General features: G+C 40.6%; 1 protein-coding gene across 1 annotated transcript in view; it reads left to right on the forward strand.

Annotated features, from left to right (window-relative positions):
* The window catches only part of AOX1 (aldehyde oxidase 1), a 71,822-nt gene that overhangs the window by 15,335 nt on the left and 34,097 nt on the right, over positions 1-22,390 (forward strand). Inside the window, exons 6-19 of the mRNA XM_061381191.1 lie at positions 119-180; positions 1,322-1,411; positions 2,021-2,101; positions 2,660-2,804; positions 3,507-3,599; positions 4,676-4,827; positions 5,032-5,125; positions 6,792-6,901; positions 9,113-9,297; positions 10,630-10,792; positions 12,940-13,032; positions 17,017-17,186; positions 17,532-17,661; positions 20,050-20,172. Coding sequence (XP_061237175.1) covers positions 119-180; positions 1,322-1,411; positions 2,021-2,101; positions 2,660-2,804; positions 3,507-3,599; positions 4,676-4,827; positions 5,032-5,125; positions 6,792-6,901; positions 9,113-9,297; positions 10,630-10,792; positions 12,940-13,032; positions 17,017-17,186; positions 17,532-17,661; positions 20,050-20,172 — 1,691 coding nt within the window. The remainder of the gene's footprint in view (positions 1-118; positions 181-1,321; positions 1,412-2,020; positions 2,102-2,659; positions 2,805-3,506; positions 3,600-4,675; positions 4,828-5,031; positions 5,126-6,791; positions 6,902-9,112; positions 9,298-10,629; positions 10,793-12,939; positions 13,033-17,016; positions 17,187-17,531; positions 17,662-20,049; positions 20,173-22,390) is intronic.

Here is a 22,390-nt window from a genome sequence, read left to right on the forward strand (position 1 = left end):
ACCAAAATGTCAAACAGCACTTCTTTCTTGGGTGGGGTCCTTATTTCCATCAATCTCTTGGCCAACTGTGCCTGTCTCTAGATTCCTTGATTAACAATACTGGGTTTTTCCCCTTCAGGTAACCTGTGTCGTTGCACTGGATACAGGCCCATAATCAATGCATGCAAGACTTTCTGTAAAGTGAGTAGAAAGGAACACATTATTAAGTATATTTTTTCCCTGGTTAAATAAAATGGTAGGGGGTAGCAGATGTGATTGGAGAAGGAAATGGCAACCCACTCCAGGGTTCTTGCCTGGAGAATCCCAGGGACGGGGGAGCCTGGTGGGCTGCCGTCTATGGGGTCGCACAGAGTCGGACACGACAGAAGTGACTTAGTAGCAGCAGCAGCAGCAGATGTGATTAGAAGAATAGCCCATTGTTACTAATGCAGGAAGACTTCTTATCTCAAGGTCTGTAATTGCTGTTTGTTACTTGATCTTGGGCAGGGCGCCTGCCCTGGTTCATTGAACTTGCCCTGGTAACCACATGATAAGCACCTGAGCACTTTGACATTGGCCATTGTTCATTGGTCACTGTTCATTGTTCTGAGGGGTCTTTCCTGACCTGTTTGTCTGGGTCAGGTACCCTATCCTGGTGCTCCTGTAGCCCTCTGAGCACACCCTACAGCAGCCTTGTCATATGTTGGTGTAATTGCCCATTTACTCTTTCGTCTTTTCACCAGGAGGTGGTCTGCTTGGTGCTTCACCAGTGTGTCAGTTGAGTAGGCACTTCAACGCTTGTTGAATGAACAGATGAATAAACAGCATTGAAATGAGGCACATAAGATTAGCTTTTGGAATTTAAATGATGAAATAGTGCATCATAACAGAATGATAATAATAATACTTGTTATTATTAATAAAATATTTTACCAACAAATAAATTATTAATACCAAGGTATTGATAAATTGCTAATAATAAATTATTTGTTGTTAATAAAATATTAAATCAACCATTGTTGTTATGTGCCAGATTTTGTTATAAGATCTTTACAGCATGGTGGCTATAGTAATAATACTGTGTTGTGTACCTGAAAGTTGTGAAGAAAATAGACACATACACACACACACAAATTTTAGCTATGTGAGGTGATGGATGTGTTAATTAACCTGGTTGTGATTCTCATTGAACAAAGTATACTTATAATGTAACGTCAAATAGTCACATTGTACACTTTAAATATATATAATTTTATTTGTTAATTATAGCTCAATAAAGCTGAAAAAATATTTAGTAGAATCAACAATAAATTCTTGGTTATTTGTTTGTCTCACCCACTAGACTTCTGGCTGCTGTCAAAGTAAAGAAAATGGGGTTTGCTGTTTGGATCAAGGAATAAATGGATTACCAGAATTTGAGGAAGGAAATGAGGTCAGTGAAACGTACATTTTTAAGATTTTCCCAGGATATCAGTAGAGACCAGCTTACTTTTAGGAAGAAAAATGGCTGTGCAAGCTTTTGAGGCGTGTCAGCACGTCCTCTCCCCCATTCACACTCCATCATCCATCTTAACAACTTCATCCCTCACTCCAGACGTTACTCTCAGTCACTTACCACTGTCTGTAGGAGGGAAAACACATTGATCTCTTAGTGTCTCTCAGTCAAAAAAAAATGTGCTTCAAGTCTTTTCTCTAGTGGGGATGTTAGGGAAAATGGAGGGTCAGGGAGTGCTAAGAGAGGTGGCAGGGCGTTCAGGGGAATGTTCTGGTTCTCGGTTGTGTCTGGCCTGCTGCCTCCTCTGCTTCCCCCAGACCCCAAGGAGCAGGTGCAGGGCTGGGGGCCCACCGGCAGCTGCACTCAGTCCCTAGCAGCCTGGTCTGTGTGAGAGCCCTTGGCTTAGAGCCCAGGTACCATGGCTGGTCAGCGGGCTTTTCTGTCTGTCTGTTCTGTGTCTATCTTCATCTGACCTCATTCCACAAAGGATTTAAAGCACGGAGAACTGCCTAATGACAATAACTTCTGGTACTTTCTCTTTTTAAGACAAGTCTGAAACTCTTCTCAGAAGAGGAGTTTCTGCCATTGGATCCAACTCAAGAGCTGATATTTCCTCCCGAGCTAATGGTAAGTAAGGCAAAGTTGAACTCATGCCAGAGGAATTCATGGTGAAATGTGAAGAAGGATATTTGCTATGGATCCTCTTGAAAGTTGATTGGCAAGTAGGTAATATCCATCTGCCATTCTCAGTCCAGTCTAAAGAGTGTGGGACCGAGGGAGGAACACTTGATTGTAATAATCAGCCCATAGTATCTATTACAAAATGCCCTGAAATGACATCACAGCATCTGGAGGTTTAGACATGTTTTCTTCTTCCAGTTTTGGGGAGTTTTGTTCTTCCATCAAGTGTTTTGATGAAATTAAATATGCAAAGTATTTTTAAACTTTGAAATAGATTCTTTTAAGATATAAAAGAACCAACAGGAGATATAGTCTCCAGAAGGAGTAAAATATTGTCACATTTTTGTCCCATACTCTGATTTCTAGTAAACACTACTTTTAGGTCACTGTTATTTTATTTTTTAAAGAGATCTCTCTTTCCTTTCCTTGTTCCTATAAAGACAGCAGAAGCAGGTGGAAATGTTATCATGAGATGATCTTGAATCTTTATTGCTTTTTCAATAGACAATGGCTGAGAAAAAAACACAGAAGACCAGGATTTTTGGTAGTGATAGAATGACCTGGATTTCCCCAGTGACCCTGAAGGAACTTCTAGAAGCCAAAGTCAAGTATCCCCAGGCCCCTGTTGTCATGGGGAACACCTCTGTGGGTACGTAGAAACCAGGGACTTCCTAGAATAAAACTGAGGAAAAGGGCTTCAGGGAGCAAAACCTCATATATGCATGTTCTTGGGAAAAACAGTCTGAAATAACATTTTAAATCATCTGTGCTTGACTTCCCTTGAGGATTGCTCAAGAGACTTTCACAACTTCCATTACATAAGTGAGTTCCTGTCACTCTAACCGGAGCAGTACACAGAGTTGAACCCCAGAGTCGTGCTCTGTAATAAGTCAGCACAGCTGTCCTGTCTTTCCATGTGGAGTCTAATCTGGGGCTGGGGTTTGCAATTACTGTTTCCTCTCTTAGTGGTGTCTCAATGGATATAGTAGGTTTTCTTAAATTGCAGTGGCAGGATCTTTCTGTTGTGTCCATTGTAAACTCAGTTTGACTACCTGCTTCTTGGAGGAGTCTCCCAGAATTCTTCCCAAGGAGAATTCTGAATATGCCCCAAGAGGACTTAGATGTGTCAGCCAAGTTTTAATGCTGAAAAGTCCAGATGGCTCCACAAGTTTAGTGAAATTCTGTCTGTCCTTTTTCTGTGTGTGTGATTTAGCAATGAACAGAGCTATAATAGAAAGATATGTCATTTTTATATGTCCTAAGGACATCAGTTTTAATCACAATTTCAAAAATTAAAAGGCAGTTAGGCCCCCCTTCATCCTAGTTTGCTATTTTTTTTTCTAATCCTCAGGCCCTGACATGAAATTTAAAGGCATCTTTCACCCAGTTATAATTTCTCCTGATAGAATTGAAGAACTGAGTGTTGTAAACTATACAGATAACGGTGAGTCCTCAGGGTCCCTACTTTCTTAGTTAAAATGCATTAATCAGTTTATTTGCTTTGCTCAGTAGACACGCAGAAGAAATCATTCATAATTATAATATACAGAGAGATTCCCTTGTAAGGTGATCACATCCTGGAGGAGGCTCAGGGAAGAATCCTCCATGATTAGAGGAGATACTGTCTGAATAGTTAGATTTTCACTGAAGAACTTTTATGTCTGCCATTCAGGGAACTGTAACAATTATTCAGTGAAGGGTACCATGCCAAGTGCTGGATAAACAATAAAGATGAGAGTCTTTGCTCTCCAGAAGCACAGTAGATAACCAAAGCAAGTTTATGTATTATGCAGCTTCCAAACTGGCTTTTCCATTTCAATAAAGGAAACTGATGTAATGACAATGATGAGAGGCAATGAAATGTGAGTTTGAAGTCTGGCTCTGGAGTCCAGTTCCTGACTGTCATATATTAACTGAAAGACCTTAGTCAAGATAACCTAACTGAACCTCAGTTTGTATGGGGCTATTACTATTTCAAAGCTTTGTTAGAATTCAAGAAGATTCTGTAAAGTATTCAGCATAGTGCTTGACACAGTGAGTGTTCAAAAAATTTAGCCTCCATCACCTCCACCACTATCACCCCCTCTGTCACCAACACCATCACCTCCTTCATCACCACCATTACAACCACTGTTAACTCCTCCTTTGTGTGTGTTCAGTGGATCAGTGGTATCCCACTGTTTGCGACCTGTCAGACTGTAGCCCACCAGGCTCCTCTATCCATGGGATTTTCTGGGCAAGAATACTGGAGTAGGTTGCCATTTCCTCCTGCAAGGGATCTTCCCAACCCAGGGATCAAACTAGCATCTTCTGCCTTGGCAGATGGATTCTTTACCACTGCACCACTTGGGAAGCCCACCTCCATTACCAAGCACTATTCCTGCCATCACCACCATGACCACCAGTAGCAGGGCAACATGTATCCAGCATAAAGATCCCATATCTGCAGTCTAAAATCTAATGGGCATTTCCAGGTCAGCAGTGATCACATTGCATTCTCTGCAAATGATTTCATTTCAGGGCTGACCTTAGGTGCCGCTGTCAGCCTTGCTGAGGTGAAAGACATCCTGGCTAATGTGACCCGGAAACTCCCTGAGGAGAAGACACAGATGTACCATGCTCTCCTGAAACATTTGGAAACTCTGGCTGGGCCCCAGATCAGGAATATGGCTGTATGTATTTGATGACAGTAATAGCTAGCGTGTGCCCCTTGAATGACCATTCCTATCAAATCGTGACATTTTCACTCTTTGAGAACAGACAAAAAGAATAGTTTTCCAAAGCTTTGATTCTTGTAATAAGCTTGATTCTTATTTTACCACTTGTGTCTTCATAATTTCACAACTGGAGTGAAAATAACCCATTATTTTTAAAAGTCTTTAGGGGGCCACATAGTGAGCAGGCATCCAGATTCAGATCTGAACCCTCTCCTGGCTGTGGGCAACTGTACCCTCAACCTGCTGTCAAAAGGTAAGTGACCCCTCCTTCCTGGGGCTTATTAAATCCTGTTCCTCCTCTCCTTTTGCCTCTCCAGGGTTATAGGAAGTCCAGTTTTGACAATTAGCATTCTTTCTAGTATTAATAATTCCACCTCCCTTTTCAGATGCTTGGAAAGTTAGTCAGTCTGGTCCTAATTGTGCATGCACCTAGCGTCTTCATCTCCTTCCTTTTGAAGACTTCTGGTAGATATTCTCCTATGCTGGCTGCCTGACCAGTGTTGGTTATTGTCCTGCTGTAATCTGAAGAGTGAAGAGAACTCTAGGCTCATACTTGAGCTGTCATTCATGGAAGCCTGCAAGTCTTTTTCATTGAACAGTGGTTGAGCTTCATCCTATACTTTTTTGAGTTTTGTTTTTGAAAACCAAGTCTAAGATTTTTTCATTTATTTCTTTTATTTCAATTTATTCAAAAATTATTAGAAAGATTCAATTGGTCCTCTATAAATCTGTATTTTTTTTATTTAAAAATACGTACTAACTTTCTCTTACCTGCATTGTTAAATGCCAACTCTTCATAGCATCTAAACCACAAAATTGTCTTAATGAAGAAGATATACGTTCTGTCCTAGGTTCATCAGTCCATATTTCTCAATTCCACATAAATGCATTAATATATGAAACTTGTTTTTCTCTTCTGACTTACTTTTTACCTCACTACAGTTGACTCAAGTTTGTTCCCTTTTATGGCTGAGTAATATTCCCTTATATAGATGTACCACAACTTCTTTATCCATTCATCTGTCAGTGGACGTATATACACTATCATGTGTAAAATAGTTAGTGGGAAGTTGCTAAATAACACAGGGAGACCAGCCTGGTGCTCTGTGAGGACCTAGAGGGATAGGATTGGGGGAGGGGAGGGAGGCTCAGGAGGAAAGGGATATGTATATAATCATGACTGATTCATGTTGTTGTACGGCAGAAACCAAAACAAAATTTTCCACCAATTAAAAAATAAAGTTCTAAAAAAGATGTATATTCAGTTATCAACTTAAGTAACATCCTTTAAAAAAATCATTCATGGAGAATTAGGTTTTGTGATATAAATATAAACATCAAAAGATTCTTAGTTTTTATCCCAAAGTCCTATTTCATTATACCTTTAAATAGTTCCTCCCTCCAATATATTGATTAAAGAACAGAAATTCTTTAGGTGCTGAGAAAAGATAGAAACAATTAAGACTACATCTCACTAGTGTAAAAATTCATTTAAGGCAATTTATTCACTATTGTACTGAGTAGAGTTCTTGATTATACACAATAAATGTTTGTTGAATGACTTGATTAGAATATCAAAAGATATTAATATCTTCTTTCTTCTCACAAATCTCAAAATGAATCGTATGGTTCAGGAAGTGATTCCTAAGGTCCATCTCTGCCTGACCTCTGGGCTACTCACCTAGATATTTTTATTTATAATCAAGAAAAAAGGCAAAATAAAAATAAAAAAGATGGGCCCTAGATGGGATGAAGCACTGCAGGACACTATTACATGGTGAAAGATTTTTTTTAATATAGGAAGAGCACTTCTTTTCCTGATCAGTTTCCTGTACTTGGTAGAATTATTTCCCAAATTTTGGGAATTTGATTCTTTAATAAAGAACAGATGCCAAGGAAAGTGTTCTTTCTTTCCACAGAAGGAAGACGACAGATTCCTTTAAATGAGCAGTTTCTCAGAAAGTGCCCAAGTGCCGATCTTAAGCCTGAAGAAATCTTGATCTCAGTGAACATCCCCTATTCAAGGAAGGTGAGACTGTCCTTTCAATTTCTTCATTTTACCTGCGAGCCTACAGCTTGTTAATTCCAACCTATAAGAGAGTTTAAAAAAAGGTGTTGAGTGGAGTAGTGGAGAATATGAGGATCTGCGAATATTTTTCACTTGTATTAAGTACTCTCCATCATTCTTAGAATCATGAGACCTTTGACTCTGCTTTTCTCTCCATCCTTCTCTCTCTCTCCCTCCCTACCTCCCCTTGTTGAAACCAAGCTCTAAAGTTACCTTCCTACAGATTTTTAAAAATTCTTTGTACTGTGAGGCTTTGTCACAAGTAAAACTGGAAACTATACCTCTACTTATACCTTGAGGTTTTGAAGAAGCTATAAATTTACAATAGAACTTAGTGGTAGGAAGAAGGGCTTTGGAGTCAGACTCAAGAATGAATCCTAGTTCAGACCTACTGAATCAGTCTGAGCCTTGGATTCTCACCTGTAAATGGGAATGATCGAGCCTGCCTTGGAAAGTGTATGATTTTGCTAGCTAGGGCTGCAAAGAACCACAGCCTCAGTGGCTTAACTACCCTCTCACTTCTGGAGGCCAGAAGTCTGATATCAAGGTGTTGGCAGTGTTGATTTTCTCTGAAGCTTCTCTCCTTGGCTAGTAGATAACTATCTTCTCTCTGTGTCTCCACATGGTTTTCCCTCTGTGTCTATGTCCAAATTTCCTCTTCTTATGAGGACACCACTGTGTTAGATTATTGCCCACCTCAATTATCTCATTTTTAACTTAATTGCCTCTTTAAAGACCCTAACTCCTAATACAGTCACATCCTGAGGTACTACTGGGAACTAAGACTTCAAGATGTCACTTTTGAGGGGGCACGGTTCAGCTCAAGAGAGTGTGGCGAGGACCCGGTGAGGCAGTGCATTCCAACTGCCTAGTGTATAGTTGTCACTCAGTGCGTTTCTACCAGTGCCACTTCACTTTTGCCTTTTTTTTAAATTTTATTTTATTTAACTTTACAATAATTTATTGGTTTTGCCATATATCAAAATGAATCTGCCACAGGTGTACATGTGTTCCCCATCCTGAACCCTCCTCCCTCCTCCCTCCCCATACCATCCCTCTGGGTCGTCCCAGTGCACCAGCCCCGAGCATCCAGTATCGTGCATCGAACCTGGACTGGCAACTCGTTTCATATATGATATTATACATATTTCAATGCCATTCTCCCAAATCATCCCACCCTCGCCCTCTCCCACAGAGTCCAAAAGACTGTTCTATACATCAGTGTCTCTTTTGCTGTCTCGTATACAGGGTTATTGTTACCATCTTTCTAAATTCCATATATATGCGTTAGTATACTGTATTGGTGTTTTTCTTTCTGGTTACTTCACTCTGTATAATAGGCTCCAGTTTCATCCACCTCATTAGAACTGATTCAAATGTATTCTTTTTAATGGCTGAGTAATACTCCATTGTGTATATGAACCACAGCTTTCTTATCCATTCATGTGCTGATGGACATCTAGGTTGCTTCCATGTCCTGGCTATTATAAACCGTGCTGCAATGAACATTGGGGTACACATGTCTCTTTCAATTCTGGTTTCCTCAGTGTGTATGCCCAGCAGTGGGACTGCTGGATCATAAGGCAGTTCTATTTCCAGTTTTTTAAGGAATCTCCACACTGTTCTCCATAGTGGCTGTACTAGTTTGCATTCCCACCAACAGTGTAAGAGGGTTCCCTTTTCTCCACACCCTCTCCAGCATTTATTGCTTGTAGACTTTTGGATCGCAGCCATTCTGACTGGCGTGAAATGGTACCTCATAGTGGTTTTGATTTGCATTTCTCTGATAATGAGTGATGTTGAGCATCTTTTCATGTGTTTGTTAGCCATCTGTATGTCTTCTTTGGAGAAATGTCTATTTAATTCTTTGGCCCATTTTTTGATTGGGTCATTTATTTTTCTGGAGTTGAGCTGTAGGAGTTGCTTGTATATTTTTGAGATTAGTTGTTTGTCAGTTGCTTCATTTGCTATTATTTTCTCCCATTCTGAAGGCTGTCTTTTCACCTTGCTTGTAGTTTCCTTTGTTGTGCAGAAGCTTTTAAGGTTAATTAGGTCCCATTTGTTTATTTTTGCTTTTATTTCCAATATTCTGGGAGGTGGGTCATAGAGGATCCTGCTGTGATGTATGTCGGAGAGTGTTTTGCCTATGTTCTCCATCACTTTTGCTTTTAGTGGGAGTTTGTGTCAGCCTTCCGACAAGCCCAGCGGCAACAGAATGCGCTTGCAATAGTTAATTCGGGAATGAGAGTGTGTTTTGGAAAAGGAGATGGCATCATCAGAGAGTTATCCATTGCATACGGAGGCGTTGGTCCAACCACCATCCTTGCAAATAATTCCTGCCAGAAACTCATTGGAAGGTATGGAATCACGGCCTGAGATTCCAGGGAACCAAGTGGCTCTTTCCATGGTGACATGTAATTACAAGAAGAAAAATACTTACCACCTTTCTGTTTAATGACTTGGAATTCTAACAGGATTTCTTGATTATTTCCATGTGTCTTAGTGAATCCTGAAGTGGGCACCATATAGTGTGAGTGTGTGTGTGTGTGTGTGTGTGTGTATCCATCTCCCAACAGTATTGATATAGAGACACAGTAAACAAAATGAGTAAATCTGCATTCTTTATTGTGAGAGAATAATTTATCATTATGAAAGATTCATTATGGGAGTTTGTTTTTCAATAACTTGCTAAGTGTATTGCATACCTGGCTGTTTATTTCTACAGGTAATAACTTGACTATAGATATAGCCATTATTTCTTAAGCCTTCACTAGGTATTGATTACCATTTCAGAAGTAATAAACTAATGGTTAAAACCATGATCTTGATCAAGCCACACTGCCTGGGTTAGAATCTCATTTCAACTCCTATAAATTATGTGATCTCAGTCAGCTTACTTAATCTTACAGTACCACAGTTTCCTTATCTGTCAAAGGGGAATAATCATATGTCATGCCTCATAGGGCATTTGAGAGGATTAAGTGGTTGAATACATTGTTGTTGTTCAGTACCTCTGACTCCAGGACCCCATGGACTGCAGCACGCCAGGCTTCCCTCTCCAGTCCTTCACTCTCTCCAGATATGAATACATATATATGAATACATGTCTCCCAGAATCAATACATGTAAGGTGCCTAAGTATGTAAGTGTTAGTCACTCAGTCATGTCTGACTCTTTGTGACTCCACAGAGTGTATAGGCTTCTATGTTGATTGAATTCTCCAGGCAAGGATACTGGAGTAAGTTGCCATTCCTGTCTCTAGGGGATCTTCCCAACCGAGGCATCAAACCCAAGTCTTCTGTACTGCAGGCAGACTCTTTACAGACTGAGCCAGCAGTAAGCCCCATAAAACAGAATTAAAACAACCTAGCATGCAGTCAACATTCTAGTGATATAAAGGGCAGTTACTCCTGGGTTGAGGACTTAACACAAGTTGTCATTTCTTTCTCATGACCATTGCATGAGGTAAATTCTATCATGATTGCGCTTTTACAGGTGATGAAGTGGTGTGCCCAGGTCAGACACCCTAAGAATGGTGGACTGTGATTTGAACTTGGATTGCCTGACTCTGGAGCTTGTACTCTTTTTTTTTTTTTTTCATTTAACTGTCACTCTTTGTCTTACCTGTTAGCTGAGCTTGTGGGGTAGTGAGTCCTGTTGGGCTAGGAATCCTCTTTTGAACCTCACAGGCCCTGGAATGAAGAGATGCTGGATGCAGCTTGCAGGCTGATTCTGGATGAAGTCTCCCTCCCAGGCTCAGCCCCAGGTGGGAGGGTGGAGTTCAAGAGGACCCTCATTGTCAGCTTCCTGTTCAAGTTCTACCTGGAAGTGTCACAGATTTTGAAGGGGATGGTAAGTGGAACTGACCACGTGTTCACTTTCCCAGGCCTGGGGGCCTCTGAGAATGCCCAAAGCAGAAAAGGCAACAACCCCTGCCAAAAAGCTATCGAATAGAGTAGAAAAGACAACCCACATCAGAAACTCACGGGCTTGCAGGGCATATGGCAGGCCATCTGTTGATGGGGTGTGTGCTTGGGGAAAAATTGCAAGTCAAGCACAGAGTTGTGTGGGATCTGATTTAGCACCACTCACTTATTTTTCTGACCTGTTGTGTGTCTCGATGGTGTTCAGAGAACTTGTTACTGGTTTGAACATATTTTCCCTCAGAAAAGCATTTTGGCTTTCTTCTCTGGGTTCAACTTTGTTTCTCTCACTTGTAAGATGGTGATGGAAGCCTCTCCATAAGGTTACTGAGAAATGGATTATCATAGGAAAAGGCTTCCTATGGTCCCTAATACTTCAGAGAACCATGGTGAAGACTGCCTAATAATCATAGTAGTAATCATCCGGGCATTCTTGCATCTGGTCTCCCTTATGACAAACAATTAAAGTTTACAAGACTGTTGACTAGGAAGGACACAACAAAAATATCTTTATTTCAGAATAAATTTGCTATACCCAAAGGGAACTTGAACCATGTTGATCACATTAATCCTAAACAAGCCCAGCTAACAAGTAAAACAAAGAGTGACAGTTTAATGAAAGATATGATCACTGTGCTTTTCCTTGAAATTATTAGCATTGTTCATGGCTTCTGATCTAGTTTGGTCTGGTGGCAAGACCAAACTAGATCAGAAGCCATGAACAATCCTCATGTGGTATAGAAATTAGTATGTATGATAAAAAAATAAGTATGTGTGATCATAAAAAAGTATGATCACTTTAAATTAGAGACATGGAGTTCTCTCTTATCATTGCTTCTGAAGGTATCTTCTCATTATACATGAGTAGAACAAAAAACCAGAACAGTCATATCAAAGTTTTCAGAATAGAAGCTTGAAATCATATATAAGTGACTTATTGTCACCAGGTTATCCAAAGAGAGAAAATAAAGCCAACTCCTTCAATTAATAGTAAACTAATATAATTTATTGGATGAATCAAATGATATAAATTACAACTTCCATCTTATAGTCTTTTACCTTCAATTCAATTTCCTCTGTTAATATTGCTCTACTATTCAAAATAATAGGCTTTGTTGGCTTTAATTTTCTCTTAAAAATTTTATATTGTAAAAAATAGCCATTAGGTGGTACAGATGAACTTACTTGCAAAACAGAAATGGAGATACACAAACTTATGGGTACAGAGAGGGGAAGGGAAAGTGAGATGAATTGGGAGATGGGGATTGACATATACCCACTACTATGTATAAAATGGATAACTAATGAGAACCCACTGTATAGCATAGAAAACACTACTCAGTGCTCTGTGATGACCTGTAAGGGAAGGAAAACCAAAAAAGACGAGATTTCTGAATATGCATAGATGATTCACTTTGCTGTACAATAGAAACTAACACAACATTATAAAGAAGTATACTCCCAAAAAATTAATTTAAAAAATAAAAGAAAAAAGAACCATTAGGTGCACTGTTTAAAATCGTGTGTAAGGATCAAATGACCCATGTTTACTCAACTCTAGGAATTGTTCCTCCTAGGGCCCTAGAATGCTTCCTGCTGGGAGACTGTGGCAGAGAGGCAGCCCCAGCATCTTCCCTCCTTCCTGGTTGCCCAGGGGATACAGAACAGAGTTTGATACTCATTAGCAATGGTGCACCTTTGCTCTGACCTTTTCCTGGTTTAAATCCTCTCTTCTTTTCCAATTATTTACTTAGCTTCTACCTTCCTGTTTTATTGGTTTGTAAGTCCTCAAATCATTTAGGAAGGCACGTGAAAGAATCCTAAGAAACATAAAGATATTGGGAGTAAGTGATCTACTGTACTCACTTAGCTCTTCATAAAACATTGTCCTATGAATGGATCTTCCAAAGGTGTGTCCTGGAGGTCAGGGAGAACCCTGCTTGTACTTCCAGGATTCTGAATTAGGCAAGTACTTAAAAAAGATTAAACTTCACAGCAGAGCTAAGAACCATGCTAGCCTCTCTCCCAAGACCATTCTGGCATATTTTAAATATCTACAATGGTTCTACTTTTCAGGACCCTGTTCACTATCCTGGCCTTGCAAGCAAGTATGAGAGTGCTTTAGAAGATCTTCATTCCAGACATTACTGGAGTACATTAAAGTACCAGGTTAGTGACTTTTTTTTTTCTTTTTTTTTTAAATTCAAAAGACCCAGGCTAAAACTTCTTCACGTGGACATCCCACTTACCTCTCAGTGATTCTCATGACTTTGTAGCCTGAACTCCCCTTCTGGTGAAACTACAGCCTACTTAGTGTTGATTAAAACTTCAAAATCAGTGAAGTATTGTGATTAATAATTAAGCTAGCAATGGTTATTTTTTTTAATGTCTGTTTTGAACTCGAAGAGTTCAAATGTGTTTTTGTTCTGTGGTTTTGTACCACTGGTATGAACAAGCTGCCTAGTCTGCCACATGCCCTTGCCCCTGGTGCTGTATCAGGGCCGTGGGCTGCTTTGATTTTATTCACAGAGCCCTTGGAGGCTGATGAAAATGCAGTAATGCTTTTCGAACGAGCTTCTGGTTTATTTTGTTTGAATGTGGTGATACTTTGTTCTCCCAGTCTCCCTTCTCCAAGTGTTTTCTCTGTGAATTAGAGTTTTAGAGCTGAATCAAGCATAAGTTCTAAGAGTTAATTTCAGGCTCCCCTAATGAATGCTTTTAGAACAGAATTTCTCATAACCTTCAAATGGAATTTTCAGCTACAATGTCATAAGAGTATCGCCTGAAGTCATCCTATTGGTCAGCTATTCTTTACCTATTGGTAAAGAAACTTTACCTTGAGGGTTTTATTAAGTGAAGAACATGAAAAGGCTTTTAAAAGATTCTTTTTAAATAGATTCAGTTCATTGGATCTATCATTGGACTTAGTTATAAAACTTGGCAGTATGTTGTAATGAACAATGAAGTTGATGTATACCTCTTCAGTTTTTAGGTTCAATATGTTCAAAAGTCAAATACACCAAACTCCATTGAAAGTGTTGAAAGTGATCATTTTGAAAGTCAAAAATAGCTTCCCTTTTCCCAGTGTAAAATACAGTTACTGCAATGTTTGGCTTATAAATACCTTAACATTGCCTTGACCATGGAATAAACGTCAACAACCACAGGAAAAACAACAAATAAATGGGCTTTTAAATCATTCAGAGAAAAGTGATAATCTTCACGTAGCTTGTTATTATAGATTGCAAGACCAAGTTTTGGAAGTAGTGTATTTCTCACACAGATGTTTTGATTTTGTTTTTGTTTTTTCTAGGTTTTCACACATACAAATACCCACTTTGCTAGAGAAACTTCAGCACTCATGACCAGCATTTTTTTTTCTCCAAATCAGAGATCACCTGTTAGAGGTGACAGTGTTCTTTGCTCCATGGTGTCTTTAGCTGTATAACAAGCACAAGCAAGTAATCAAATACATACTCTTTCATTAGTAGAGTCATTACAACTGGCTTTAAAAAAACTGTTACATCTTAACCAATTTCATATTTATATAATATGGTCATATTGCCTGAATATGTAAAATGTTCTCTCATTTTCCCCCTTCCTCTACATTTGTGACCTACTAGAGTCGGATATGACTGAGCGTCTTCACTTTCACTTTTCACTTTCATGCATTGGAGAAGGAAATGGCAACCCACTCCAGTGTTCTTGCCTGGAGAATCCCAGGGATGGGGGAGCCTCGTGGGCTGCCGTCTATGGGGTTGCACACGAGTCGGACACGACTGAAGTGACTTAGCAGCCACCTTTAGTTAATGGTACTTAGGCCAAGTTCTAAATTATTTTTATTCATAATCTTCTGCTTTCCAGTTTATATAAAGTCAGGATGAACACACACACACACACACAAAAGCTCAGCTAATACTAATTTTTTGTGCCTTGTATTGTAGTAACTACGAAATTGAAGTTTACATTTAAGTGAAACAAATATGGACTTTAAAACAATAAATGTTAATCAGTAAAAGTATATTTTGCTGTAAAACAGTACATTTTATATGAAATAGGAATAAGTTCAGAGCATCCAGGGCTTCCCATTCCAGGGCACTAGTGGAAAAGAATCCACCTGCCAATGAAGGAGACTCAGGAAATGTGAGTTTCAATCCCTGGGTAGGGAAGATCCCCTGGAGAAGGGAATAGCAACCCACTCCAGGATTCTTGCCTGGAAAATCCCATGGACAGAAGAGCTTGGAGAGCTACCATCCCTGGGGTCACAAAGAGTCAGACAAGACTGAGCACACACACACCACTCTAGGTGATAGCGAACATCTCATTTATTGTCAATATGCAACGTGTAAGCTTTCTCAACTGCACATTCTGGGACTCAAATACGAAAGTATATACTTTTAGAAAATTTCCCACGCGTGCGTGTGAGTTGCTTCAGTCATGTCTGCCTCTTTGGACCCTACAGACTATAGCCCTCCAGACTCCTCTGTCCATGGGATTCTCCAGGCAAGCGTACTGGAATGGGTTGCCATGCCCTTCTCCAGGGGATCTTCCCAACCCAGGGACTGAACCCTCATCCCTTCCGTCTCCTGCATTGGCAGGCAGGTTGTCTACCACTAGCGCCACCCGCCTTAAATGATACTGATTTAGAAACAGCTTCCATGGCTTCTTTTCCCCCCAGGAAAGGTCTTGACCAGTAGGTGTTCTGTTGGCGACTGTTCTGTCTTCCCTCCTGCCATGTGCTGCAATCACTGTGAGCCTCATCTCAGAGAGAGTCCCTGCCCCAACCAGGCTTGGGGTGACCCTGTGAACAGCAGTGTAGGGCAGCAGGTGGGATGGGGAAGAGAGGCCTTTAGTTCCTTTAGCTCTCTCTGGGCCTCACCTTGGCTGACCAACCTTGGGCCCAAGTCTTCTCGAGCAAAGGCTCTGGGCATCTGGCCTCAGCCCTGGTGCCGGATGAAAGACTGATCCAGTGAAGTGTGGATGGGACGGCTCAGCACTGCATCACAGGGCAAACTCCAGGCCTCAGAGCTGCCTTCTCCTTTCAGAGAGTAGCCTTTAGATGGTGGCTGCTTGACTGGCAATTTTCCTGGAATTTCCACCTCCCACAGTTCCATCAGCAACACCTGTGGCAACTTCAGCCTTGCCCCTAGTCTCTGAACTTGTTCTATTGTTGCTGTTGTTTAGTTGCTCAGTCGTGTCCGACTCTTTTCTGACCCCATGAACTGTAGCACTCCAGGCTTCTTCTGTCCATGGGATTTCCCAGGCAAGAATACTGGAGTGAATTGCCATTTTCTTTTCCAGGGCATCATCCCTACCCAGGGATCGAACCTAGGTCTCCTGCAATGCAGGTGGATTCTTTACCACTGAGCCACTAGGGAATGTCTCTTAATTCTTCTTTCTTCATACCTCCAATTTTCTTCTTCCAATAAGCAACCAAGAAAGCTAACAATTCTCTCATATTTGAAATACTGGAGGAGATGTTGTATTTCTTAATTTCATTTTGGTTAATGAAACTCATGTAAGGTATTTATAAAGTACAAGGTATTTATAAAGCCAGTGGCAAGACATTTTACTCCATGGATCTCTAAGAAATAGTAACATTAATGAATCATTACTCAAAATGCAGCTTTCTATGTCTTCATTCTTTATCAGGATTGTCTAAATGATGAGTCTTAGCATTGGTAAGACTTCCTCACTCAAAATAGAAAATAAGAAAAGCTCTTGTGATTGAATGCACTTGATATTTTCTACAACCATGGTAATTAGGCTTTTCTGCAAATAGTACACGTGACATGCCTAGCTACAAGAGTCAGATAATTTTGATAATGAAAGTTAAGGATATACATGATCGTTTGTAAAAAGATGTTATTTTATATAACCAAGAAGAAAGATTTACATTCATTTACTTACACAAATAGAACCTGTGTTAAAGATATTTGTGGTCTATATTCAAAATACTGGGGAAAAAAAATAAGAACAACACCATGGCCGCACATCCCAGTTTGCCTACTGAATGACTGAAAAAAGTTTACTGTCCTGGTGTTATTAATAGTGATGTTTTTATTTTCAGAAGTGTTCTGGCTTGAATGTAAATTATGTAGAGTTGTGCATAATATGATTATAAAAATGATGTGTTGGTTATCGATTAAACAGAATGCAGACCTAAAGCAGCTTTCTCAAGACCCAATTGGCCATCCCATCATGCACCTGTCTGGTATTAAGCATGCCACGGGCGAAGCCATCTACTGTGATGACATGCCTGTGGTGGACCGGGAACTGTTCTTGACTTTTGTAACAAGTTCAAGAGCTCATGCTAAGATTGTGTAAGTGATAAAGTTTTTATCCAACAAACAATAATGATTGCTTTTGGGGGATAAGTCATGTTAGTGAAAAGTAACTGTCTGAAGAGGATAAGCTATTTGTTGGCAATGTCCAATGTAGATTTGAAGTGAAATGGGGTTGAAGTGTAGGATTTACTACAATTTGTCCCTCCATAGAAAAACTTCATTGTCCCAGAAATTCTTTCTCGATTGTGTGGCATAGAACTATTTTAAGGTTTGGGGGCATATCTTCCCTCTCTTGTATCTTATTCTCTGATGGCACATTCTCCATGGCCTGCAGGCTGTGGGGCTCCTCTGAGTAGCTCTGTTCTGTGTGTTCTTGTCTAGGTCTATCGATGTCTCTGCAGCTCTCAGCCTGCCTGGGGTGGTAGACATCCTGACTGGGGAACATCTTCCAAGCATCACCACCACCTTTGACTTTTTAACTGACGCTGATCAACTTCTGTCAACAGATGAGGTACTGCATTTTTGCTTTCTGTTTTAAAGGTAACTTCCTCAGGGACTTCCCTACTGGTCCGGTGATTAAAACTCCAAGCCTCCATTGTAGCGCGTGTGAGTTCAGCCCCTTACCGGGAACCTAAGATTCCACTTGCCTCTCGGTGTGGCCAAAAAAAAAAAAAAGTAACTTCCTCAGTTATTGGCACTTCATATTTTCTTAAAGATAGCATTGAATTTGGCACATCGTAAAGGATTCCAATATTCTTTGAATGCTTATTATAAATCACTATACTTTAATAGTGAATTAGTTCAAAAACATTCATATTCCACATAAATAAGGAAGTTGGCTAGTTATATAAAAGACACTTGAGTGTTTTATATTTTTTCCTAATGGTGGTAAGATCATGTGCTGCTTTCATACTCAGGAAAGGATAAATGAGAGGAGAATAATGAGAACTTTTACTTGCTGATCCTTTCCCTGAGAATCCTTGCTATGGTTCCAGTCTCGGTGTGTCCAGCATCCAAGTTCAAGTGATATCCCCACTATGAAGCCTTTCCTATCCTTTAACCCAGGAGTTCTCTCCCTGTCTGAACTCACCCTGACTCATTCATTCATACACTGTGTATTCAACAGGCATCTTTTAAGTGAGCACCTGATGCAGGTGAGCAAGACCCGTGTGGTCCTTGTCCTCGCAGAACTTAAGGAGAAGGCAAAGTGAACCTATATTTACACTTTCTACCCTGTACTGAGCTTATTTATTTCAATGTCTTATCTATTTCCCCTGGTAAATGTCTGGAGTGAGAGCCCACGTCTGATTCATCTGTAGATTTCACGCTGCTTCCTGCAAAGCAGGGTAAATAAGCAGAGGAACAGTGATAGCACTATTACCACCTGAAAGTTTCAAAGGATAAAAAACATTGACTACTGTATCTGAAGTCATGAGGAAATGCAGCCAGGGCAGTGTCCAGAAGGTTTTCTGCTTGACTTCCATTCAGTGTTCACCCAAAAGAGCTTCATCATTTGAAAGAGTCTCTGCCGCTGGCTCTCGCTAGGAGGCTTAGTTGATAAAAATGAAAGTTTGGTGACTGAGTGTCTGAAGTCAAGGTTGCACTCTCCCAAGGCAGGGCTGTGTGGTCCTGGAAGACGATGAGAACTATGGCTTTGCATAAATGTTAACTAGACAAGCAAAGCCATCTTGGGCCACACGATAGCACAACTCCCTGAGGTGTGGGGACACTGACTTTGAGCATCTCAGGGGCGTGCTTGTGTACCAGGTCATGCGGCAAACCCCATGTATATGGAGAGCAGAGAGCAGAGCCATTGTGAATGATTGTCTCTGTTAGTTTCATCCCGATTTTAACATTTGTCCTTATCATGCTATATCTTTAAAAAATCATTTCATGGCAGAAATGTTAAACACACACAAAAATAGAGGAGAGTACAATGAATCCCCATAAACCCATCATCCAGCTTCAACAATGATTAACATCTGCAATTCTTGTTTCATTCATCTACCCACTGACCCCACCCACCTACACCCAACAAATACATGTGTGTGTGTGTGTGTGTGTGCACGCGCCTGTGCCTGGATTTAACTCTTTTTTACCACCATTTTTATCTGGTGATAAAACTACTATATGCTTACTGTAGAAAAGTCCTAATAATCTAATGTCAATCTGAAAAATGAGTGATTATGTTTTGATTTGGATCACAATAAAAGGTGGGAAAGAGAGTCCAGTGGTCCTATGACTTCTTCCAGTCCTGACTATTTCACTTTTCTAGAGCCTTGGTTTTGTGTTTCCCCATTGACTTTCTGCCCTGGTCCCTGGGTGAACTCCTTAGGCCATCTGTGTACCCCACCTGCAGGTGAAATGGTGACTGCTCCCAACTCACTCGTGGCTCCTACAATCATGTGTCTCCCTGAAAAAGCCTGTGCTCCCCAGTTCAGGGCAGAGACCACTGTCCCCTCCCTCCTTCCTCTCTGGCTGAGATGGTCTTGACCTTCTGGTCCTTCCTGTCATGAAGGCAGAAGCCTCCTCTCAGAATGGTCCCATTTGCAGTGTGGCAGCCCCAGGTCAAGCCGTGGGACTGACTCTCCTAGGCCAGATCCTCAGATCCTCAAAGCTGAGTCTGCTCTACGTGAGGCAGCATCACACCAGTCCCTCTTCAGCCACCGCTGCCAATGATGGAGCAAGAAGTCCTCACTCTCCCAGTGCAGAGACTTCCCAGAGATCAGCAGGCCAACTCTGACAAATTGACTTCTCTACAGAAGCCTTCCTTAACCACGGCACTGCGGTGAAGTCCACTGTGTGTCTAGCTCTGTGCTGGCAGGAGGAGGAAGATGAACAGAAGGAAAGGACCTGCTGCCTGCCCTCCTTGGAACTAGAAGTCTATTCTGTATTGCAGGTGTCTTGTGTGGGTCAGCTTGTCTGCGCCGTGATAGCCGATTCCGAGGTCCAGGCAAGGCGAGCTGCTCAGCAAGTGAAGATTGTCTACCAAGATTTGGAGCCAGTGATCCTAACCATTGAGGTAATGAGTTCAAGGGTGGGGCCAGAGGAGCACATTTAAGTGGTGTATCATTTAAAATGCCAGAAACAGGAAAAAAAATCTGACTCAAAGTGGCTTCCAAAACACAGGGGCTTTGTTTTTCCTCAAACTCTATCACTATTAGCAAGAAAGCTGGTCTTCCGAATCTCCTCCTTGCTCCCATGGTCCAGGCTTTATCTCCTGTGGTCATAGGATGGCAGAGAGAACACCACCAACTCAGCACCCCACGAGTCCTGGGACCCAGCATCATCAGGCATTTAGGTCACATGTCCCTCTCTGGATTCATGATAGGCAAAAGCTGTTGGTTACTGCTGGAGGGTCAGATTTCCTTGAGGTTCATGGGCTGTATGGGGAGTGATGGAGACCTCAACAGAAATCTGGGCACTGTTTGGAAGGGGCAGGTGGAAAGAATGCCACATGGGCACCCAGCAATGTCCAGGAGAGGGGGCACACCCAGGGCTCCATATCCACCTTCACCGGGACTCTTTTAGGTACATAGTGAAAACCAACAAGAAGCTCCATGAAGCGTATACTGTGACCCTAGTTTTAGATCTTTTAATGCATATCTTAAGTAAGTATGAGAAACAGATCCTATGATGCCTACAGCTATTTTGGCAACTTGAACAAATTGGGGAACTGCATTTCCTATCCTGTTTCTTAAAAAATTTTTTGAAATTTATAAAGGTTTTAAGACTCATCTCCATGAAATGATATGAGTATTCTTCTGCATATATTTCATTGGTTCTTATAATTTACGAAGTAATAAAAGCATGAAAGTTGGGAAAACAGCATGAGTAGATTAGATTCAGCACATAGAGACCGAATGTAATCTGGGAATACAATATTATCTCCACGACATAATGAATAAATTGTTCTCTAGGTGACTAGCATGCTCTGAGGCAGAAAATAAGGAAATGAGTTGGCCAAGATTAGTGTCTCCAGGGGAACTTGGCCTGGGGTATATTTCCTGTCATGCTGCTTTATGCCAAGGAACATAGAGTTTGTTTCTGGACAGTGTCCTCAGTGTTTTGAAATTTAAAAAGAATCGTGTCAAGGAAACAAAAATAAAAAAGTTTAGTTGGAGTCAAAGAGTGATTAGGCTTTCCAGATTTTCCTGGCTAGTTTCCAATTCATTCTGTTTCCATCTTAATTGCTGACTTTATACATTCCTTCCCCAACATTTTGTTTTAGAGTTTGAATTCTTAGTAAGAATTTATTTGTGCAATATTTTATCAAAAATTTTGTTTATAATTCTTTGCCAAATTCCAGTGACTAAGTATTTTCCCTGCCGCACACTCTGCTTTCCAGCCAAATAAAATTCCAAAAGCAAACAGACACCACTCTCTTCCCACCCCACCCCCACCCCCACCTCCACCCCTAACTTGGACCGGCATAGCTCGAATTGTCTGCCAAAGAATCTCAATATCAAATACCAAGCTTTGACATCGTGGAGAAGAAATACCTCATGTTTCTATCAAAGGTTAAGCTCTCCAAGATCAATCAACTAGATCAAGAAGAGTTAATCAAAGTGGATAGCAAGGAAATATGCCTTGTTCCTTGCATATTACAGTTCTTTTATCACTTTCCTGACCAAGAAATATTCAGGAAATTATCTCTGAGTTACTCAAAGAGCGAGCAGCAAAAGGCTAAACTCAAAGGAAAAAAAAAAAAAAACTGGATGTATGAAACTTAATTTCTGTTTTGAACCTGGAATATCTGAGTCTTAGATTAATAAGAGATCATAGGCTTTGTTATACAGCAGACACTAATACAACGTTGTAAAGCAATTATACTCCAATTAAAAAAAATAAAATCATATGAATTGACTCCAGTAGGAAATGTGTTATCAATTCAAATAGGATAAAAATAAATGGATCTCCATCACTATCACTCATGTGTAACCTAGCTTATGCTTTTTTGAATTTTTAATAGCTTAAGTGGGGAAATGCTATCAAAACTATTGGCCCCAAGAGTCAGGCTGATAACCATGGTGAGAAAGCTGTGCTCCCAACCAGAATCTCTTATCGATTGTCACAGTCAACAGCGTGACCATAGCTAACACCCAGAGCTCTCTGTGTGACTACCTGGTTCCAAACAGGTTTCCTACATAAGTCACTAAACGCTCACAACAATCCTGTGAGGTAAAAGCTGTTATTATCCCCATTCTGATGCAGAAACTGAAAGGCTGAGTTACCCAAAG

Source organism: Bos javanicus, chromosome 2 (genome assembly GCF_032452875.1).
Source record: "Bos javanicus breed banteng chromosome 2, ARS-OSU_banteng_1.0, whole genome shotgun sequence".
In the NCBI taxonomy this organism is placed as follows: domain Eukaryota; kingdom Metazoa; phylum Chordata; class Mammalia; order Artiodactyla; family Bovidae; genus Bos; species Bos javanicus.